The sequence below is a fragment of the Cebus imitator genome, unplaced genomic scaffold (genome assembly GCF_001604975.1).
Source record: "Cebus imitator isolate Cc_AM_T3 unplaced genomic scaffold, Cebus_imitator-1.0 Scaffold332, whole genome shotgun sequence".
In the NCBI taxonomy this organism is placed as follows: domain Eukaryota; kingdom Metazoa; phylum Chordata; class Mammalia; order Primates; family Cebidae; genus Cebus; species Cebus imitator.
In genome coordinates, this window is record NW_016107647.1 from 1,293,569 (window position 1) to 1,315,540 (window position 21,972).

The 21,972-nt window shown below is 51.7% G+C and overlaps 1 protein-coding gene across 4 annotated transcripts in view; it reads left to right on the top strand.

The window, feature by feature from the left end:
- SLC6A6 (solute carrier family 6 member 6) overlaps nt 1–21,972 on the top strand; it is an 87,582-nt gene that overhangs the window by 42,803 nt on the left and 22,807 nt on the right. For all 4 annotated transcript variants that reach the window (XM_017505048.2, XM_017505049.2, XM_017505046.2 and 1 more), the window contains 4 exons: nt 161–400; nt 1,873–2,007; nt 3,744–3,978; nt 14,121–14,253. In XM_017505048.2, coding sequence (XP_017360537.1) covers nt 172–400; nt 1,873–2,007; nt 3,744–3,978; nt 14,121–14,253 — 732 coding nt within the window. In that variant the 5' untranslated portion in view covers nt 161–171. The remainder of the gene's footprint in view (nt 1–160; nt 401–1,872; nt 2,008–3,743; nt 3,979–14,120; nt 14,254–21,972) is intronic.

Sequence of the window (21,972 nt, forward strand, 5' to 3'; positions counted from 1 at the left end):
TGTTGCTGTCAGAGCGTTGGACAGATGAGGGGATGCCTCGCCCTCTGCCACAGGCCTGGGCAGGTGGGAGTCAGCTCGCGGATGAGGAAGCAGAGGTTGTATCTGAGACACACAGGCAGTCTCTCATCAGCTGCACCATGCTCTCTTTTGTCCCCCATAGAAAGCAAGGAGATGGCCACCAAGGAGAAGCTGCAGTGTCTGAAAGATTTCCACAAGGACATCCTGAAGCCCTCACCGGGGAAGAGCCCGGGCACACGGCCTGAGGACGAGGCTGAGGGAAAACCTCCGCAGAGGGAGAAGTGGTCTAGCAAGATCGACTTTGTGCTCTCTGTGGCTGGCGGCTTCGTGGGCTTGGGCAACGTCTGGCGCTTCCCGTACCTCTGCTACAAGAATGGTGGAGGTGAGCCTGGGCCGGGCCACAGGGGAGCCCCTCCAGAACAGAGCAGTCTAGGAGCTGGAGGCTGGGACCAGAGCATGGATGGCCTCTCTGTGCCCTGCTTTCCCTGGCCCCATCCCCTTGACCTCCGTGAAGTCAGCCTGTCATGCCCCTGCCAACCCCATCCTTAGAGACAGGGGATAAGCCTGACTGAGAATCAGGGTGCTGTTCTGCAGGGCCTTGCTGTGTTACCTTGAGCAGGTCCCTCACCCTCTCTGATCCTCCAGTTTGCCATCTCTGAAGAGGGGGGACAAGGTCAGTCCCGTGTCTCCCAAGCCCCAGACATCCACACACCTCCTTATCTGTCTCCCATGTCTACTTGCCTCTGACGGTTTCTTTATCTTTCCTTTAACATTCATGTTTGCTTTTCTAACTTCACCAAATGTACTCCAGAGAGCAAACTCTGTTTCTCACATAAATGGAAAACTGGTATCATTTGTCATGCTACAAAGGGATCCAGGAATATAAAGTACAGGGAAGATATTTTTTAAATGTAGTGACTGCACTTGGTTGGGTTGATGAGTTGGTTGGCTTGGGTTTTTGGATTTTAGTTTGCATTCGTTTTTGTTTTTGTCTCCTGAAGGCTCTGAGCAGGAGCCCTCTGACAGGTCTTCTGTTACAGGTGTTGAGTCAAGCAGCACCTAATGATTTAGTTGCTTTCTTGCTGGTACCATGAGGGGCTTGAAGAGAACTGGATAGGGAGGAACTGCCCACGGCTGGTTCTACTCATTGTCAAATGCTTGTGTGTCAGCGGAGATGGGCATGCCTTGTGCCGCCCACATCATTAGAACCACCTTCTGGGGAATTCTCCCTTAGAGCCTGGTTTCTTAACCTTTTGTAGGTCTCAGGCCCCTTTGGGACTCTGATGAGTGTCCTAGATGCTCCCCAGAACAAAGCACATACACTAGACCCAAGTTGCCCACAGTTTCAAAGGGTTTATGGACCCGCTAAAGCCGTTAGAGGACAGCAGGTAGGATTCCCTGCCCCAGTGCTTTCCTCACCTTCCTCCCCTCAGTCCCATCCCTGCCGGAGATGCCTACGCTCTAACCCTTACCAGCGGGCAGGCCTGGGGAGGGTAGGCAAAGGCCCCGACAAAGTGGCAATGTTTGAGTGGGTCTTGGAGGCCAAGCAGTCCTTGTTTAGAGGGGCGGATGTGGAGGGGGCAGGCAGGCAGTAGGCACAGCTGACACGAAGGCTCTGAGGCTTGAAGACCCCAGTAGATTTGAAGGTGAGAGGGAGGGCACACTGGAAAGGCGAAACCAGCTGGCCAGATGGGCAGGGCCTGGAGCATTTCCCACCAGGTCCAAGAGGTTGGCCTTGAGCCTCATGCCCCTCATGCATTCTCTCTGGTTCCGTTGGCTGAGAGGGCTTGGGAGCCTTCTGCATCAGCGCTGCCGTGGCCACAGCCTCACCCTTGCCCATTTTGCTCTCTGTAGGTGCGTTTCTCATACCGTATTTTATTTTCCTGTTTGGGAGCGGCCTGCCTGTGTTTTTCTTGGAGATCATCATAGGCCAGTACACCTCTGAAGGGGGCATCACCTGTTGGGAAAAGATCTGCCCCTTGTTCTCTGGTGAGTATAGGACAGAAGTCACTTTGGGGGTGGCCTGGTACTCATCAATTCCACACATTTTTATTGAGCACCTATTGTCTGCCAGGTTCTTCGGTGTCTCATGCACATCGTTTAGCTCTGTGCCTGACACACGATAGTGGCCAGTACAGCAGCAGTGTGATGCGGGTGCTGCTGCTTAGGAGTACAGGGAGAGGAGATGTGGCAAGTGCCTAGCAGGCAGTAGCTGCTCAGTCAGGACCAGCATGCCCACTTCCGAAGGTTGTTGCATAGAGAAGCCAGCCGCCGCACTATTCACAGTAGCAAAGACCTGGGATTAGCCTAGGCGCCCATCAGTGGTGGACTGGGTAAAGAAAATGTGGTGCAGATGTACCGTGGAAAACTATGCAGCCATAAAGAATAGCAGTGTGTCCTTTGCAGCAACATGGATACAGCTGAAGGTCAATGTCCTAAGCAAATTAATGCAGAAACAGAGAATCAAGTGCCACGTGTTCTTGCTTATAAGTGGAAACTCAACCTTGGGTACACATGGGCATAAAGATGGGAACAATAGACACTGGGGACCCCAAAAGGGGTGGGAGCAAGGGTTGAGAAACTACATGTTGCATACTGTGTTCACTATGTGGGTGACAGGATCACTGGAAGTGCAAACCTCACTTTCATGCCATATACTCCTGTAAAAAACTTGCACCTGTAACCCAGAATCTAAAGAAAGAGAAGCCTGTAGCTGCCTGGCAGTAGAGTGCAGCAGATAAGTATTCAGGTTCAGGAGGCTTTCTCTCTGAGTTCAAGTCCCATTTCCTCTCCTTGATGGTTTTGTGACTTTGAGAAGGTCACTTTGTACTTCAGTTTTCTCATCTATAAAATAGAAATATAGTCGTGTGCCTACGTCACAGGGTTGCTACGAAGACAAAATAACATCTCCATGTAGAAGTGCTTTGTACACAGTCAGCATCAAATGAATGGTAGCTTAATTAGTCCTATGTTTAGAACTTAGTATCCACACAAAATAATCACTGTTATGATTTAATTGCCAGGGATGGGAACATATGTGAGTCTCTTCATTCGGTCATCCACACAAATCCATTTATCCTTGAGCCTTTCTTCCATTAAACCACTCAATAATTAGACTAACCATCCATTTTCCATTCATCTACCCATCCATCCATTCATCTACCCAAGGTTCTAACCAAGTACCATGAATCCATACATCCTTCTAACAAATTATCTATTCCACAAATGAATATCCGTCAATCCAACACTCATCATTTTAGCTATTTATCCATTCATCTAGCCATTTATCCAGTCATCCAACTATCCATCTGTTCACTCATCTGTGTATCTCATCCATTCAGCTATCCAGCCGTCTAACCATCCAACCAACCAACCAACCAGACATCCAGTCATCCAGTCAACCATCCTCTTTATTACCTATCTTTGCATCCGTCCATCCATTTATCCATCCATCTAACCATCCAATCATTATTCTATCCCTCTACCCCCTGCCACCCCCTGCCATCCTTCAATTCATCTAACCATCCCATTTATCTAACCATATGTTGTTTCACCTGTCCATTCACCCGACCGTCCATTCATCCTATACATATTTGGTGGTCACTGTTGAAGGGCCTCTTATGGCCTGGGGCCTGGGGATACCATAGCCTTCCAGTTGAGTATGTGGCCATGGTGGGTCTGGCCCCTCTCGTGATGTTTGCTCATCTTGTTTGCCCAACCTGCAGGTATCGGCTATGCCTCCATTGTAATTGTGTCCCTTCTGAATGTCTACTACATCGTCATCCTGGCCTGGGCGACATACTACCTGTTCCAGTCCTTCCAGAAGGAGCTGCCCTGGGCACACTGCAACCACAGCTGGAACACACCCCACTGCATGGAGGACACCATGCGCAAGAACAAGAGTGTCTGGATCACTATCAGCTCCACCAACTTCACCTCCCCTGTCATCGAGTTCTGGGAGTAAGACCACCTCATTGAAAGAAGGAGGAGGGCATGGGCGGGGCAGAGAGGATGGCCCACTTCCTTATCTCCTCCCTTGGGATGTGGGAGCCACTGTCTTCTGGGCATTGGAAGGAGGATGCAGATCTGGAAATAAATTTATTCCTTTGACCACAGACAGACCTGGAATCCCAGTTCTGCCACTTACTGGCTGTTTGACCTTAGGCAAGCCACTTCTCCTTTCTGAGCCTCAGTTTCTTTACCTGTCAGATAAAGAGAATGAATCATTACTACCCTGATGGGATCCCTATGAGGCAGGTATGCGTACTTACGTTGTCTAAAAATGATACAGTTTTCTTAATGTATTTTAGAAAAAATATATTCTCTGTTATTGCACAGAGAAAAATGTGTATATGGAGCTGAAGTTGTTAAGTGAAAAGTGAGTAGATAGAGTGAAAAAGATGCATCAGTTAGCTTTTACTGTTAATAACCATCCCCAAACCTTGTGGCTTTAAACAAGCATTTATTTAGCTCTTGATTGTTTTGATTGTTGGCAGTTTGGGCTGAGCTTGGCTAGGCAGTTCTTCTGGTCTTGGGCCCCTTCATGTGTCTGCAGGCATCTGTAGGTCCTCCGGGTATCTCTTCTGGGGTTTAGCTGGCTATTGGCTGGGGTGTGAGGGGTAACTGGTCCATGTGGTCTCATCACCCAGCAAGCTAACCTGGGCTTGTCACTGGCCGCTAAGCAAGCACTCTAAGAACAAGAAACAGGCAAACCCCAAAGCCCAAGCGCTTTTCAAGCCTCTGTCTGTATTATTTTTGTTCATATCCCTTTGGCCAAATAAAGCCACAAGACAAACCCAGATTCAAGAAGTGGAGGAAATAAATTCTGTCTCTTCATGAGAGGAGTGAAGAACTGTAGTCAGTAATACTACAGGAACGATACAGAGGACAAACATCAGAAAGGTAGGATGTGGAGTCCTGATTTTGGGGAAGTCTTGAGTGAGCTGATGTGTAGGGAAATTCTTCTAACATAATGCTTAGAGGCTGATCAAAAATAGGCTAGTGCATCATTTTCCTCTTCTTCATAAGCCAGCCTTGGGGCACAGCACTCAAGTGCAGCCCTTTGACCCTGGAAATAACTGAGGTGAGACCTTGTGTGGAGGTTGTGAGCCAGGGGCAGGGGTGCTGTTAAGGAAGAGGGTGGTTCTGAATCATCCCGAGATGATAGTCCCTATCTTTTGTGTGTGGTTTTGCTGTTTTCAAGGTGTCTACCCACCTCTTAGGAGCTGGCCCAGGAATGGGCCAGAGAGGAGGGAGCAGCCTGGTGACTGGCCCTAGCCATGCTTTGGGGTCAGGGCTGGGGCATCCTTGGCAAAGAAGGGGTTGGTTGCCCTCACTGCTGTGGAGCCCTTGCTTGGGTGCTCCATGTCACGGTCACTGCTCCAGCCTTCAGTGTATGTTTAGGGCAGGTCCCTAGGCCCGCTGTCACTGGGGGTTCCTCTTACATATTGTTTGTACATGTATATTTTCCACGTACAAACAAAAGGGACATTGGAAGCACAATCATCGCCCCTTCATTCCCCGCTCCCTGGGGAGCTGAGTTGATAGACAAAGAAAGGCTGGTACTTCCTTCTTCTCATTTGAATGGGGTCCAAGGCACAGCCCTGTCCTTTCTCTGCTGTTCTTGGCACAGCCTGAAGACCGGGCCTGCCTGACTCCTGGACGCTGGCACTCAGCCAGCTATTGAGGGCGTCTGCTGGGACCTCCTTGCCTCAGCCGTTGACTGACCTGCCTGGGTCTGAACCCTCAGTCTGCCACTTGTAGCTTAGGCAGGTGCGTCCCACTCTCTGGGCTGTGGTATCCTCACCTGCATCTGGGGAGATGGCAGTGCTGCCCTCCCAAGGTTGTAGGGTGGCCCTGACTGCATGAGATCCTGGGTGGCCAGCCCTTAGAATCTATTATTATTATTATTATTATTATTATTATTATTATTATTTTCAGAGATGGAGTCTCGCTCTGTTACCAGGCTGGAGTGCAGTGGCGACATCTAGGCTCACTGCAACCTCCGACTCCCTGGTTCAAGCGATTCTCCTGTCTCAGCCTCCCAAGTAGCTGGGATTACAGGCGTGCATCACCATGCCCAGCTAATTTTTTGTATTTTTAGTAGAGACAGGGCTTCACAATGTTGGGCAGGATGGTCTCGATCTTCTTACCTCGTGACCCGACTGCCTTGGCCTCCCAAAGTGCTGGGATTACAGATGTGAGCCACCGTACCTGGCCAGAATCCATTATTTATCCAGTACCCTTAATGCATAAAACTGCCCCTCCCGGCAGTTTCTTTAAGTGTTATGACCTTAAAGAATCACCCCCTGTTGTAAAAGGGCCATTCTCTTCTGGGTTCTGCTTATCTCCCTGTTGTCTGGGACCCAGGGGTCTTGGAGAAGGAACTTAAGGGAGCAATGTGAGGTCCTCAGGGTGGCCAGTCCCCACTCACACCTTCCAGAAGGACTGGGCTCTCGGGGGTATTCTGGAACCCTTCCCTTCCAGAATCTTCATTCTGAGCACCCCATCTCCATTTTCTGGCCTAGAAGACACTGACATTTATCTTTGGAAAGTGTCTGGTTCTTCAGGTACCTTCCCAAGGTCCTGCATGATCCACATGAATTTGCTCTATCCAAAGAGCCCTGGCCCCCGGCCTGGTACTCACCACCTGCTCCGGCTCTCGCACCTATCCTACCCCTGCATCCCCAGCCCCAGGTTCCAGCAGAGCTTTGCGAGACCACCTGAACATTCACAAATAACTTGCCCTCTTTCTAGAACCCTGGGGAAGACTAGGGGCCATGGAGCAGGGTCCTGGAAAGCAGGCTTAGGCAAGGCCAGCGCTGCCTCCTGTGACCTGCCTTCGCAGCGCAGGCCGAGGCTAGAGAACTACGCCAGGGGACAGCTCAGTTCCAACCCTGAGCTAGGTGCCATGGGCAAGAAAGACCCGGCCTCCTGCCTTCAAGAGCCTTCTCTTTTCTTGGCATGCAACCGTGAAAAGGCAATAGTCGACTCCCATGAGCATAGTACAGGAACTTGGCCCTGTCATTTCATTCAGTCTCTGCACAGGCTTTCTAAGTAGGGGAAATATCTAGGCATCATGCAGAACTCTTCTACCTTGAATCCCACATCCAATTCACACATCCTCCTGGCTCCCCCTTCAGAGTATACCCAGAATCTGAGCACTGGCCCCATGCACTGTCACCCCCATGGGACCCCATTGTCACTCTCCTGGACACCAGCACTGGTCTCTTGGATCTCCCCCTGCCTTGTCCTTGTACTTCAGTCATCAATTCTGAATCCACCCTGTTATTTCCCAGCTCAGAACCCTCTCATGGCTTTTCCCATGCTATGATCTCACCCTGCCAGAAAGGATTGAGACTATTTCAACACAGCAAGCACTCACTGGGTACTGAATTTCCTCATTAGTCCTGTGTCTTCAGCCACCTGCATGGAGCAACAAGTCACTACCTTTCTCTGACCTCACTTCCCCATCTGCAGCTGGAGGAGCATATGAGCTGGGCTTTGAAGGATGAGTAGGGGCTCACTAGGCAGAAGAGGAGAGTGGAAAGACAGTCTAGGTAGGAGGAACAGCCCATGCAGAGTCCGCATTCTGAAAGCACATGAATATTTGGGATGGTTTGGCTAGAGCATAGAATGCACAGGTGAGTGATAGGTGGGGCCAGGGAGAAGGCCTTGAATGTGAGGCAGATACATTTGGACTTTGTTCTCTTGGAGGAGGAACCATGGAAGTCATATGAGAAGGGGAGTAGTGTGACTGAATTGAATGGGATTTTTGGACATTCTTTAGGGAACACACTGGCAGGAAAGAAGCTGGATGTATGCTGAGCACTGACTGTATACGGGGCCTCAGAGGGCTCAGCCTTCAGAAGGTCTGGGTTCCCTTTGGGGTGAAACTTATCTGAATCCCTCTGAAGATAGTCACCAACCACAGTGTCTGGCTCTGGGGTTTCTCTCGAGTGAGTCTTGTTGGGAAATTTTTGCGCGTTGCTGTCTGGGAGCTGGTTGGGCAACAGAGCAATGAGGACATCCAGGAAGGTTGGTCTTGGCGACCGTCAAGTTGAAGCCCGGCCCCAGCCGTTGCTTCCTTTCACTTCTCTTACATGCCCCAGACACATAGGTCCTTGGCCTGTCTTTTTCTTCAGCAGGAGTTGCTGGAAGGTGCTCAGGAGTCCCTGGGTGTCAGGGATACAAGGCACCAGGGGAGTGGAGCCATCTCCCTGCTTCTGGGGAAGGAAGGGAAGGGTAGGGAAGGTCCCTATTGACGCTCCCTGCCAGCCCCTCTTCCCTCTGTTTTCACAGAGGAGGCAGCACAGCAGCAATGGGTGACATTCCCCTTTCCTTTTTGGGGGAGACACAGCCCAACTCTGGCTCCCACGCATACCAGCTGCACGACCTTGAGACAGTGCCCTCACCTCTCCACACCCCCTTCTCTCCTCCGTAAATGGAAGTAGCACGGCCCCAACGACTCACAGCCTGGCTTGAATGTTATGGAGCTAAGACCATGGATGTACTTTGCAGGGAGCCAGGGGACACTGAGGATACAAGATGTGCAGTGCCCTGCCCGAGTTCACATGCACAGCTAGAAGGAGCAAAGCTCCCAGCCCCAGCATTCAGCACTGTATCCTGCCTTCAGCTAACTTTCTGTCTGTGTCCCCACTAGCCACCAGCTAAGAGTCCAGGCCAGGCCTGGGAGTCCATGTCCACGGTCTCAGGTCACATTGTGCCACGTGTGTGTCTCCCTATTCCCAGGTTACTCATGGGGTCTTCTCTCAGCTTGGACCCCTATGCCCACCCTGTGTGCAATGCCAAGTCACCATTCTCAGCAGGAGCTGGTGAGCTACCCTTTCCCAGATCCTCATGAGAAGCCACTGGGGCCCCAGAGACGGCCAAGTTGCTCTGGGACGGGGAAGCAGAGTTTTTGTCCCCTGCTGGTCCTTGCTGTCTGGGGTCACCTCTGTCCCAAGGTCGCCCTGGAGGACAGACGGGGCCAGACCTGGCAAGATGCCCTCCATCAGCCTGGAGCCGAGTCTTCCTCCTAGGCTCCTCCAGAGCCCCCTGGGAGCTCCGCACGTATCATTAGACTTTATTAGAATCAAAGAAATGAGTCATATTTGCAAACAAGGCCTGCTCAGCCAATCTTCCCCTGCAGCTGTCGGAAGGAGGAGGCGGTGGAGAAAGGCTGCATGGCCCCGTGCTCTGGGCGGATGGGCCCTTTTATAATTGTTGCCTACGCCAGTCTCCAGGGGAGAGCTATGGCCAATAAATGGCTGGCCTGCCGTCAAAAGGAAACGATTTGGCCTGCTAGGAGGACGTATTTACATCTCTGAGTGCCGGCTGGACGGCAGCAGGGCGGCCAACTCAAAACAGACGTCCAGGCGATTCTTTTTTGGATCCCACCCTGGAGTGAATCATTACTATTCTTGGATAAGAATGCAGCTTACCTCGAAACCTCCTCCCTCTGTATGAGAGAGAGGGGGAAGCTGGGGATGCTGGGGCCCTTGCCAAGGCCAGCACCAGGCCCAGCACATGAGGTGGCTGGTCCCCAGGGTGGTGTCATAAAAAAGGAACCAGGTCCAGGGTTGATTTCTATCTGAGTGATTTCAGGTGAACTCCTGAACCCATCTGAGCCTCAGTTTCCCCATCAACCAAATGGGTATAATTAATTTACTCAACTAAGGTCAACTGAGCCCCTATTGCGTGCCAAGCACTGTTCAGTGTTAAGACATAGACCCTGCCATCTTGGGACTGACATTCTAGTAGGACAGACAGACATTGAATAGATAGCACATATAAAATTGTAATATGAAAGCAATAAGTGATGAGAAATAGGGCCATGGCAGGGGAAGGAGAGTGACCAGGGATACATTTGACAGAGGGTGGCCAGGAATGGCTGCCCTGGGGAATTGGCCTTTGAACAGAGACCTGAAGGAAAGGGGCGAGGCATCTTTGGAGCAAGTGGCCGGGGGAAGCAGCGAGGTCCAAGTCCTCGAGGCAGGACTGCATTCAACCTGTTCAGGGAATGTCGGAAGGAGGAGGCAGTGGAGAAAGGCTGCACGACCCCTTGCTCTGGGCGGATGGGCCCTTTTATAGTTGGCTTGCTTGGGGCAGCTGACCAGCTAGGGTGGCTGAAGGAGGAGGAAGTGACCGTGCAGTCTGGGGGATGAGGGTGGGGCTTGGGTGCCCACACCCCCAGCCTGCCCAGGACACTTCCCCTTTACACCAGCTGATCCATGTGATTACTAATTGGCACCCACTCACTCTTAAAAGTGTCTGAGTCTGAATGGCAAGGTCAGGAGGGCCTTGCTGGCCAGGGAGTGGGGGCCTGGGGAGGATGTGGAGCAGAGGGGGGAGGTGGCCTGACTTAGGTATTGACAGATTCCCTCTGACTCTTCGGGGAGTGGAGGCGGTGGGTGGGAGGGTGGCAGGAGTGGAGGGAGGAGGACCAATGAGGAGGCTGCTGGAAATCATCCTGGGGGCATCAGGCCTGGACAGGGGTGGAGACAGTGTGGTGGGAGAGCTGTGTGAACACTATGGGGAGCCTGTGCTGCCTCCTCTTGGGGTGCTTAGGAGGCATAGGTGAGTGGCAGTGCACCATGGCGTTCCCTCAGCAAGGCACTCTACAGTTTACTGAGCACACCCTCACCTCTGGGTAGGGATTGGCTGGGGTCCTGATTGGCTGCTTTGTGGCTGGGAAGACCCTGGAATTCAGACATGGAAGGGACTGTGGAGGGCCCTGCCTGACATTCAGCCTCCACGGCTGCCCAAGATGTCTTTGGAAAGAATGTTGGTTGCTCTGGCCCTGAGCCTGTGTCAGGCTGTGTTGTGACAAAGCCTGATTGATGAGATACATTGGTTTCAGTCCTCGTACGTTCACATGGCCCATTGTAAAGCTTTTCAAGAATTTAAAATAACTTTTGTAAAGGTGATATGTGCACATTAAAAACATTGAAATAGTGAAAAAAATACATTGCAACGTGCATCTCCCTCCCCCGCACAGGCAGCAACTGCCACCAGCTTTTTGTGTGTCCTGCCAAAAATAGTGTGTGCGTATTTAAGCACAAGTGCGACTCTGTCTCCCTCCCTCTTTACACAGCAGGGAGCGTGTCACATGCACGGTTCTTCACCTTGCTTCTCTTCCTGTATTTTATCTCCAGGACATAGCTCCTTAGTAGGACACTGAGAACTTTCCCATTGTTTCACAAGCTGCATTGTATTCCAGCGTGTGCCTGCTCCTCTTGATGGACATTTGAGTCATTTCCAATCTTTCACTCTACAGACAGCACTGCTTGGGGTAGACACTATGTCTCTGGCCACCCATGCAGGTGTAATTATAGGACATCATCTTAGGAATGGAATTGCCTGGTCAAAGCCAGTGTCCCATGAGAGCCTACAAAGGGACTACCACGAGCAATGGAGAAGCAGGCAGAGGACTCATTTTCTTTGTTGTGGACTCCATAGCTGGCCAGCTGTCCCAAGCAAGCCAGGGTGGCAGCCTCCCATCAGTACTGGGCACCACTGATTTGGCCAGCATGGTGGTGGGAGAAGAGCAGACACTGTTGGATGAGCTGGCTGCTGGCTGGGTATGGTCAGAATCAGGGCTCTGGGGCATTAAGCTGCTCAGCCAGCTTGCCCTGAAGAACCAAAGGAAAGGCTGTCTTGTAACTGGGCATCTCATCTGCATATAAACCCCTTGTCCTTGCGATGTTCAGCGTCTGGTGGGCAAGATGGACATTTCCCCAGTGTGAGACAGGTCAGCAGAAGACAGACAGGCTCTACAGTGAGGATAGGCACCTGCTGGGCCTGGGAGAGGGTGGAAAGGTGCTCTGCCTCCTCTCCTGGTGCTGCCCATTCACAAGGAAGTCTTGGGCCTCTGCCCAGCCTGCCGTGGCTTTCATTGAAGGTGCTGAGCCCTGCAGGCTGAATGAGGAAAGGCTTTTTGTTTTAAAGCCATGGCAGCCGCCAGATCCACATGCTTGGCAGGGCCCCAGCTGGGATGCGGTTGGCTGCCAGCCTGCCCTATAGAGATGCCCCCGGCCCCAAGGTGCCAGGTGATCCCAGCATGTAGCGGAGGACTGAAGAGATTGTTTTTAAAATTTAGGCTCTGTTTTCTTTTAAAATCAGACCAACAGTGTAATGGAGTCAGACAGGCATGGGCTTGGGGTGGCAGCTCTGTGTCGCCTGCTGGCTCTGTGACCATGGGCAAGTGGACCCTCCAAGCCTCAGTTTTCCCCATCTGTGAAATAGGGTGAATGGCCTCTACTCCTTGGATCAGATTAGATAAACTGAAAAGGTCTTGGAAAGCAGACAGTTGCTGGTGGCTTTTATTTGCTTGTCAGCATTAGCATCACTGGTGCCAGGGGGAGCCCACGGATTTCACTGTGACCAGCAAGAAAGGGGCAAAGAAAAGCTGTCCCATCTTATGGCTGTAAGTGGGAGTATTTTGCAGATTGGTGTACAGTGACACGTGAACTTGCCATCCTCCCAGTTGAGTCCTTTCATTCACTCATTCACTCAGCAGGTCTTTATTGAGCCCCTCCAATGGGCCAGATGCTGTTCTAGGTGCTGGGAACACAGCAGTAAACTAAAGAAAGGCCTTGCTTGAATGCCAGTTGAGAAGGGAATCCTGGATTTATTCAAAGTGCTTATGTTGAAGCTTCTTTAGGAAAAAAAAAAAAAAAAAAAAAAGAAAGAGAGACTGGGTAACAAAAAAAAAAAAAAAACTCAAAAAATTAGGAAAAAAAAAAAAAAAAAACATGATAAAGGGTCTAGCCCAGTGTGTGTTCTAAGAACCAGAGCCCTGACTGTGGGAGTAATCCCACAGATTGGCTGAGAGCTTGCGATGTTCTGGAATGCTTTCCCAACAGCATCCTGGTCAGGAGCTGTTATTCCCATTTTACAAAAGGGGAAACTGAGGCACAGAGCCATACTTCACTCCCTGCCTTTCCTGCATGGGAGTGTGACCTTCAGACAGGGAGCTGACTCCCATTAGAAGGAAACTTAGCTTTCTCCAGGGATTCGCAAACACCCTGGAGCATGGGGACCTTGTTTCTTGTGTAGCAGTCTGTGGTGGACGGGTAACCTGGGAGGCCCCTTGGGCAGGGCCGCTGTCCCTGTGGTTAGCATGGCTGTCCTCGATCACTGTTGCAGCAGTCAGAGCTCTGGGACTATGGGTGCCACTTCTGGGCATCAAGTTTCATGGCCTGGGCTGTCAGTACCCTGCACCGCCCTGGCCTGCTTTCAGATGATATCGTCCACAAGAATGTCTGTGAGTAGGTGCTTGTGTGCCTGTTTAGCAGGACAGCAGGAATCAGCACAGGTCAGTGGGAAGCTTAGGTCTGGACTCCGAAGACCCATGCTCTGCTGTGTCATCCTGGGCAGGGTTGGTGGCTGTCCCGTGCCAATTATTTTTAAAACTGTTAACCTGCTTCACTCTCAGACCCTCAACACCCTGGCAGGGCAGGGGAGGAAACCAGCACTGGTCAGGTGCCAGCTGTGTGCCTGAAGCTTCCCTGGGCATCTGAGCACCACAGTCACATCTGCATATGTCATCAAGTGCTAGCTGCATCCCAGACCCTGAAGTTAGGACCTTGTGTGGCTTACATTTTAGTGAGAGATCCAGGTCACACAGGGATGAATAAAATAAAAGGGACAATGTTGGGAGAAGGCAGTTACCCCCATTTTGCAGATGAGGAGCGAGAGGTCTGGGAAAGTTGGCTAACTTGCCCACAGTCAGTGGCCGAACGAACAGTAGAGGTGAGAATTGAATCTAGTGTTTGGCCCACGGTTGGCACTGAAGAAGGTTCTGCTGAAGTCCCAGTGGAAAATCAGTGCCCCACAGATGAGGAGACTCAGGCTCAGGGGTTCCTTAACTTAAACCTGGGTTTGCCTGAGTCCGGAGTCTGAGTCCATCCTTTTCTTGCCTTTCCAACAACTCTGTCTCAAGACAAAGGGGATTCCTGGGTTTGGAAAGGTGAGGTGACTTGTGTAAATGCAGCACCTCTGGTGGGATTTGACCCCCAGCCTGTTAAGGTCCTGGCCTTGGCTCTCCCTGCCCCAGGGCAAGGCCCCTCACTGACTCCTGGCTCTGTGTTTGCTTCAAGGCGCAACGTGCTCAGCTTGTCCCCTGGAATCGACCACCCAGGCTCTCTGAAATGGGACCTCGCGCTCTGCCTTCTTCTTGTCTGGCTAGTCTGTTTCTTCTGCATCTGGAAGGGCGTCAGATCCACTGGGAAGGTAAGTTGGACTTCTATCCCTCTCCTGCCTCCTGGAGAGCTGCTTCATGCTGGCCCTCTCCCCTTCTTCCTGCCCAGAATAAGCCACGCCCCAGGAGGGAGTTGGCCAGTGGCGGTGTGCTAGTAAGCCCGTCCTCTGGGAAAAAGTAAAAGCTAGGTTTGTAGCTTTGGTATGGGTGTCAGTGCTCCCACTGTGTCTGCTTGATTCAAGCTGTTGACGGTTTAATGACCAGCTCACAGAATTCCTGAACACTGAAGAGTCAGACTCTCCGGAGCCTGCGTGAGCTAGTCCCACCCACCAGCTTTCTCACCTCAAGCTACTGACACTCAGTACAGATGGTAGCAGGTAACTAACGCTGGCCTTCTAATAAATAGGTTAGCTGGTAACAGGAGCTTAGCCAGCAACCGTGGTAAGAGCCATTAGCTCTTACCCTCGCTTTGCAGAGGGGGCTGCAACCAGCCCCATCAGCATTGCAGGGAGCCTCGTGGGCTTGCCCCAGACCTGCAAACCCAAAGGCTGCGTTGTAATGTTATCCCCAGATAATCCAAAGGCACTTTATGGATTGAGATGCACTGGCTTAGATTTTAGCTCTAAATCAGATTAACTGAGTTGTCTTATAACTAACATTTCAACCGGCACCTCCAGTGTTAGTTGTTCACGAAAGTGTTAGCTGATAATTAAATCATCCACTCATGGCCAGGATGTTAGCTATTAACCAAAGTATTATCCATAACTGGAGTGTTTGCTACTGATTAATATGTCACACAATGACTGAGATGTTAGTGATTAACAAATGTAAAATGTTAGCTTGTAATTTTAAGGTTTTAGGTATAACATATATTAGCAATATCTTGTGATTTTAAGGTTTTAGGTATGCTGATAATATTAGTAATAGCTTGTAATTTTAATGTTGTAGGTATACTGACATATTAGTAATAGCTTGTAATTTTAAGGTTGTAGGTGTAGCTGATGTATTAGTAATCGCTTATAATTTTAAGGCTTTAGCTATATCAGCAGTAGTGAAAATGTTAGCCAATGTCTGAAACATTACTTGTTACTAACTAGAGCCAAACTGCTCCCTGATAACCTAGACACTGGCTGTTGTCATGGCTGTGCTGATGCCAAAGGCTGATGATCAGAGGTGTGAGCCTGAACCCAGGGCCCTAAGCTATAAAGAACAAAGGTGTTTGCTCATCTGCCTTTAGGCGGTGCTCTGTCGGTGCCTTCCCCAATGACTCACATCCCAGAAGAGGGAACATCTCTTTAATATCAAAAACCCCCCAAAGTCAAAGGAGTGTGTTAAGGTAGCATTCCAGGTATAGCTGTGGGCAGTGACCTTAGCTGCACCAGCCACAGAGTGGAACGGGGGGTTGAAGAATGTGCTCTTCCTGGATGAAGAGCCCCTAAAGAGGCGAAATCGTGGATTTGTACAGATCCAAGCAATTACTGCAGTAACCCACCCAGCAAGGCCTGGGACTCCAGGGTTGCAACACATAGAATGAGGGTGATCCTGTGCAACCCCCACCAGTACACACAGTGCCCTCTGCCTGTTTCTTGGGGCAGAGCCACCTGCCATCCTGAAGCCCGGGCTAGAAAGGAAGCAGCCCAGACCTTGGACAACTGTCCCTGCACACCAGGGAGCACGGTCCTGCCTGGAACAGGCAGGAGCAAGGAACGTGGGTATTTCCTGCACCTCCTTGGAAAGCACCCTCACTGTGCTACCTGGTTCTGTGTCTTACAAGCACACGATTTTATTCCTTTCTTTAAACAATGGGAAAACTCAGGCTTATGGACATCAAGTGATTTGTCCAAGGTCACTTCCTCTGCTCTGAGCCTGTTTCATCATCTATAAAACAGGTAGTAGTGAGGGCAAAAATGAGGTGTATTAAACACCCACACAATGCTTGGCACAGACAGTTCTGTAAATGCTAATTCCCTTCTTTTTATTTTTTTATTTTTTTTTATTTTTGAGGCAGGGTCTGGCTTTGTTGCCCAGGCTAGAATGCAGTGGCATGATCTCAACTCACTGCAGCCTCCACTTTCTGGGCTCAAACCATCCTCCCACCTCAGACTCCTGAGTAGCTGGGACCCCAGGCGCACGCCACCCTGCCCTGCTTAGCTCTGCCTCAGTTTCCCCACATGGAAGTGAGGAAGTGTCTCTGGAGCACTGGTCCTGAGCAGTGCTGCAGACATCATCACTTACTTATGCACTGGTATTTTTTGAGCCTCTGCTGTGTGCCAGGTGCTTTGTAGAAACAGGGCCAGGGGGCATGCAGTGGTTTACAAAACAGAAAATTCCTGTGCTCCAGGAGCTGCTGGCCTGGCAGGAAGAGTCAGGTTGCAACAAAACAAATGTGAAAAATGTATAGGAGTCAAATGGTGATGACAGCTGTGGGAAAAAGTCAAGCAGAGGAGAATGGGGAGTGTTGGGAGCAATTTTAAATAGGGTGGCCAGGCAAGGCTTGCCAAGGTGACTCTAGACAAAGATGTGAAGGAAGTGAAGGGCTGAGCCAGGTGAGTATGTGGAGGGGAAAATCTCCAGGGACAGGGAACAGCCTATGCAAAGGAGGTGTGCTTGACCCAGACCCTTGGGGAGCACCCAGTCTGATGGAGGAGGCTGATGTCCACCAGGGACAGTGAGCAACTTTTGAGACACAACACAGAACGCAGAATAGTGTCAAAGCCAGAAGAGAGAGTGCCAGGCTGCAGCTGTGGCTGAGCAAAGACGTGACCTTCCCGGGGTCCTCCCATCTCACCCCTAGCAACAGCCTCCTTCATGGGGGGGCTCCAGGCCTTCCAGGGGTGGGTGTGATTCCCAGAACAATAGCAGAGCCTGGGCCAGGCCAGAGAAGCCAAGACAAACACAGTCAGGCTTTGTGGACTTCCTCAAGCCCCATGGCTGAGAGGCTGCCTGCTCACTGGCCATGGTTCCAGCCCTGGCCACAGACCAGGTTTGTGGCCCCGGGTAGCAGATGGGGCTCATCCTGGCCAAACCCCTGCTCCCGTGCCTGGTCCAGCAAGGAGGAGTTGAAGGGTAATGAAGGGAGGGCCCCAGCCTGAGAGGCTCAGGATCTGAGTTCAAGTCACTTTGCTTCCCTACATTGCAGTTTCCTTTTTTGTAATTTTCACTATTCTGTGGGTCCAAAACTAGGCTGCCGTTAATCCATTCAACAGATAGTGATGATGGTGGCAAGAGCGCAGTAGCCCGTGAGTGCTGGGTAGCATTCTCAGTGCCGCTAGGTAGCTCACTCAATCCTCCTCATGTTTTGGAGTATGTGCTGTTATTTGTCCCATTTTACAGATGGGGAAACTGAGGTCCGGGGGGCTCATTACCTTGCCCAGCATCACACAGCTTGTCAGTGGCTGAGCTGGGATTTGGACCCAAGCAGCCCCACTCCTGACCTGGGTGCCCCACTCTCTTCCACCTCCTGAGGATGCAGTAAGTAGAGAATGTGGTAGGCATGTGTCCCTGCTGTCACAGAGAGGTCTGGGAAGGGGGCAGAGATCCAGACACTCATACAGGAAGTGCAAGGCCTGCAGACACAAAGAGGAGGAGGCCCCGGAGTGAGCACAGACATTCACTGAGGCTGGGCTCTTCGTTGTCGGCCTTTGGAGCAGCTCTTCTTGTCTGGCTGGAAACAAAGTAGGGGGTGGTCAGAGCCAGACCTTTTTAGCTCTGGGTCCCCCAAACTGCATGACTTAGGACAAGTCCCTTTCACTTTCTCAGCCTCACCTTCCCCGTATGTGAAATGAGTTAGTGATGGCCCCCCACCAACCACGGAGGCGCTGACGACCCTCCAGGCCTGCCTAGGGTCTCTGGGATCAATGGCAAACCCTGCTGCCCAGACCCTTACCTCCCAAAGGATGCCCAGCTCCCCCTGCTGTTCAGGTACCCTCTTTTCCACTGCCCCCAGGGGAGGGAGAAAAGTTGCCCTCGAGAGCTTCCCGGACAGTTGGGCCACAGAGCTTTTGGATCTAGGGCTCAGAGGAGCCACAGAGGTTCACCAGCAAGAGTGGAAAAATACCATGTCCCATGGCAAGGCCTGCTGGGCCAGCACCAGAGGCCCCTGACAGCGGCTGGCACCGGCCTCTCCCTTGCGGATCCCGGGGGAGCCATGGAAAAGTTGAAAGCATGGCTCTCAGGGGCTTGTCCTCGGAGCAGCAGATTCTACAAAGCAAGGGTGGCTTCCAAACACACGGCTGTAAACCGAAAACCATCTGAGACAGGGGCTCAGTCAGCTTACAGGTTTATTTTGCCAAGGTTGAGGACGTGCCCAGGAAAAAGAGACATGAGCCACAGTAGGATCTGTGATCTGTGGCCTGCACTTTTTCCAAAGGGGGGTTTTGAGAACCTCAATATATAAAGGGGAGGCCCAGCCCAGTGGCCCACACCTGTAATCCCAGCACTTGGGAGGCCGAGGAGGGCAGATTGCTTAAGTCCAGGAGTTCAAGACCAATGTGGTCAACATGGCAAAACCCTTTCTCTACTACAAACAAAAATTAGCTGGGCATGGTAGCGCGTACCTGTAGTCCCAGCTACTCGGGAGGCTGGGGTAGTGGGATTCCTTAGACCTGGGAGGTTGAGACTGCTGTGAGCTATGATCGCACCATTGTACTCTAGCATGGGTGACAGAGACCATGTCTTAAAAAAAACCTGTAATGGGGAAACAGCAGGAGGGGACAGAGGAACAGGTAATTATACATGGTGTCTCTGCATTTCCATAGGGTAGGAGCACACACAGTGGAGGGAGACACGTACCTGGATGTGTGGGCAGTTGGATAATTTCTTCTCTTTGTGCCCTACCTGTGAAGATGAGCTGGGGGTTTACATTGTTAGATACATGGCATGTATCTCCCAGCTCTCTGCTGGAGAATAGAAGGCAGGCCAGTTTATTTGTTTGTTTGTTTGCATGACTCAGTTCCCGCGCTTAACTGGCCTTGCATGTGAGTTTGGGGTCCTGAGAGTTTCTTTTCCCTTCATACCACTGAGGTGGCGTGACCATGATGAGGGGAAGAATGATGACACACATCCCAAAGGTGTGGGGACCTGACACCACCTGCCCTAGATACATCCCGCCTCCGCCACCACTAACTCTGTGATGGGGTGGTCTCCTTATCTAGAAAATGCAGGTGATGCTGGCTCCTGGCTCTTCTAAACTGTCTGAGGAGTAAATGAGTTAAAACTCATAAAGCTGTTAGCTGAGTGCCCCACACACAATCCGCACTCCATCAGTGCTTGTTAAATAAACTAACCACGGAAAAACAGTGAAAACAAGGAAAGCTACCTCCACGCCCCTGTCCCCACACAAAGCCCTCTGGCCACAGCCCGGCTGCTTGGCCCAGTGGAGGCCCAGCTGGCTTTGAAGTGGCCGCCCTCTGGGGACCCCTGTGGGGCTGCTGTCAGCAGCTATTGTTCGCCAGCCTGGGTGTGGCCCACAGGGGGCCGCAGAGGTGGGAACTGGTCGGGGCGCCTGGCCGCCTGGCCGCCGGTCCTCAGGAAGGGAGAGGCAGGTTGGTTTTCTTTTTTCACTTCTTTCCCCGCTTCTGTGGCTTCCTGATGTGCCCCCGCCCTCCACGTCTGCCTTCCCATCCTTGGGAAATCATGTGGGCTCCTGGCCTCAAGGAGAAGAGATGCCGGTGGCTGGAGAAACTGAGGGCTGGAGGAACAAAGGATGCCCAGGGACAGAGGCAGGAGTAGGGTTCACCCTCTGTGTTGGAGGGCCAGCCTGACAGTGCTAGCTAGGAGGCTTGTTGAATGCTCATGGCGGGCCAGGGGCTAGTGAGCAAGGTAAGCGCTCCTTATCCTCAGTGGACAGATGGGGAAGCTGAGGCCCAGGTCACCAGCTAGGAATGGTGGAGGCAGCGTGCGAACCCCGGCAGAGACGGCTCCCCAGCTGACCCACAGCCTCTCCACCCCTGGACCTGGAGTGGCAGAGTGGGAGGCAACCTCAGAGCTCCTGCAGTCCCAGCCCCTGACTTCCAGGTGGGGAAACAGAGTCCCCAGGGGACAGCAGCTTCATGGAGGTCTTGTGGCAAGCCAGCGTCTGAGCTTGGCTTCAGACCTGAGGGTCTCCCCACCAGCTGCCCTCTGGTCTTGGGGAGAATCAGTAAACTGCCAGTGGTGGAGTGCTCTTTGCCGCTCTTCTCTGTGTGGGCTGTGGGGCAGGTCCCCACTCTGCTGCTTAAGGCCTTGTGACCCTGGGCAAGTGATGGACTCTCTCTGGGCCTCAGTTTTCTTGCTTGCAAAATGGAGGTAGTAATAAAACTTACTTCCAAGGATGAGGTCAGGAGCCAGTGAGAATAGACGTCACAGCATTTGAAATAGTGCTAGGCACACAGTAAGCGCTCAATAAACGCTGCCTAGGGGTTGTTGGGCTGAGGGCAGCTGAGCTAAGCAGACCCTGAAAGCTTCCTTTTTGTCCTTTTCTGAAACTCTTTTTCATTGTTTCTACTCGAAGGGATCATGGCCATGAGAATTTGTTCTGTTGAGGGTCCTGGTGCCAGCTGGGTGAGGGTTTGGGCTCTGTCACTGTCTGTCAGTGTCTGTTATACACTTAGGCCCCAGCAGTGCCCTGGCACTGCACCCCCAACACCATGGGCACATTTGTCCTGTTCTCTGCATCTCAATTTCCTCTCTTATAAAATGGGTGCATTCCTCCCAGATCCCCTGATCTCCAGACGTGGTCAGGGGCTCTGCCAGCCGGTCTGTGTTTCACGGTGGCCACCATGAACTTGCATGTCCAAGTGAAATACTTCATGCCTTTCTGCACAGGTTAGCCCTCCCCAGGCTCTGGGTTCAAATCCTGGACTTCACTGATGCCCTAGACAAGTCCTTAAAGCCCACTGAGCCTCAGTTTCTCCACTGTAAACCACCGTCCTGGGGGCCGTGGTGAGGATGAAGTGGGCTTGTGCCTGGGATGTCCCTATTCAGCCAGTGCCCTGCCTAGTACACTAGGATCTAACTGTCCACTCAGCCAGCCAGGCACCTTCATGCTCCTCGCAAGCATCCACCCTATCTGGAAACTCCTTGTGTTGGATAATATGGGAAAGTCCATCCGTGAGAACTGAAGCCACAAACAGCGCTTACAGGACAGGAGGAGAGAAGGTCCTTGGGAGGAGATGGCCATATCATTTCTAGTCCCCACCTCACACGTGATCTTGGCCTGTCTGGAACATGCAGTGTGCCCCAGGGAAGGCCATGGGTCTCCCAGAGGCCCAGCGAAGTGGGGAGCCTTTTCCATTCCCAGTTAAGGGCCCTTGAGAGACCTCATTTTCCTCCCTGAAGGCCCCATCCTTCCAGCAAAATCAGTGTCAACAACAGGCCCCCTTTGCAGAGCACATACCGAGTGGCGGTGTGACAAGCATCATCCCATTGAATCCTCGCCTCAACCCTTGATGAGGGGCCTCTATTACTCTTATCTGAATTCTGTTCATGAGGGAGCAGGCCCAGAGAGGTTAAGCAATGTGCCTAAGATCACACAGCAAATGAGGGGACAGAGCTGGGATTTGAACCCATGCTTATCTGACCCCTAACCATAGGAATTATACCAAGGTTGTAGTTAGTTGTTAGCTAATATGATCTGCATGCCATGGGCACATGCCACGGTTGGCAACCACTGGGCTGGGCCTTCCACACACGCACTTAATAGCTTACTCTCTGATCTTGCATTTTCCATCTCTACCCAGTGGCGTGTCAGTTTCATGGAGACAGGGATTTGT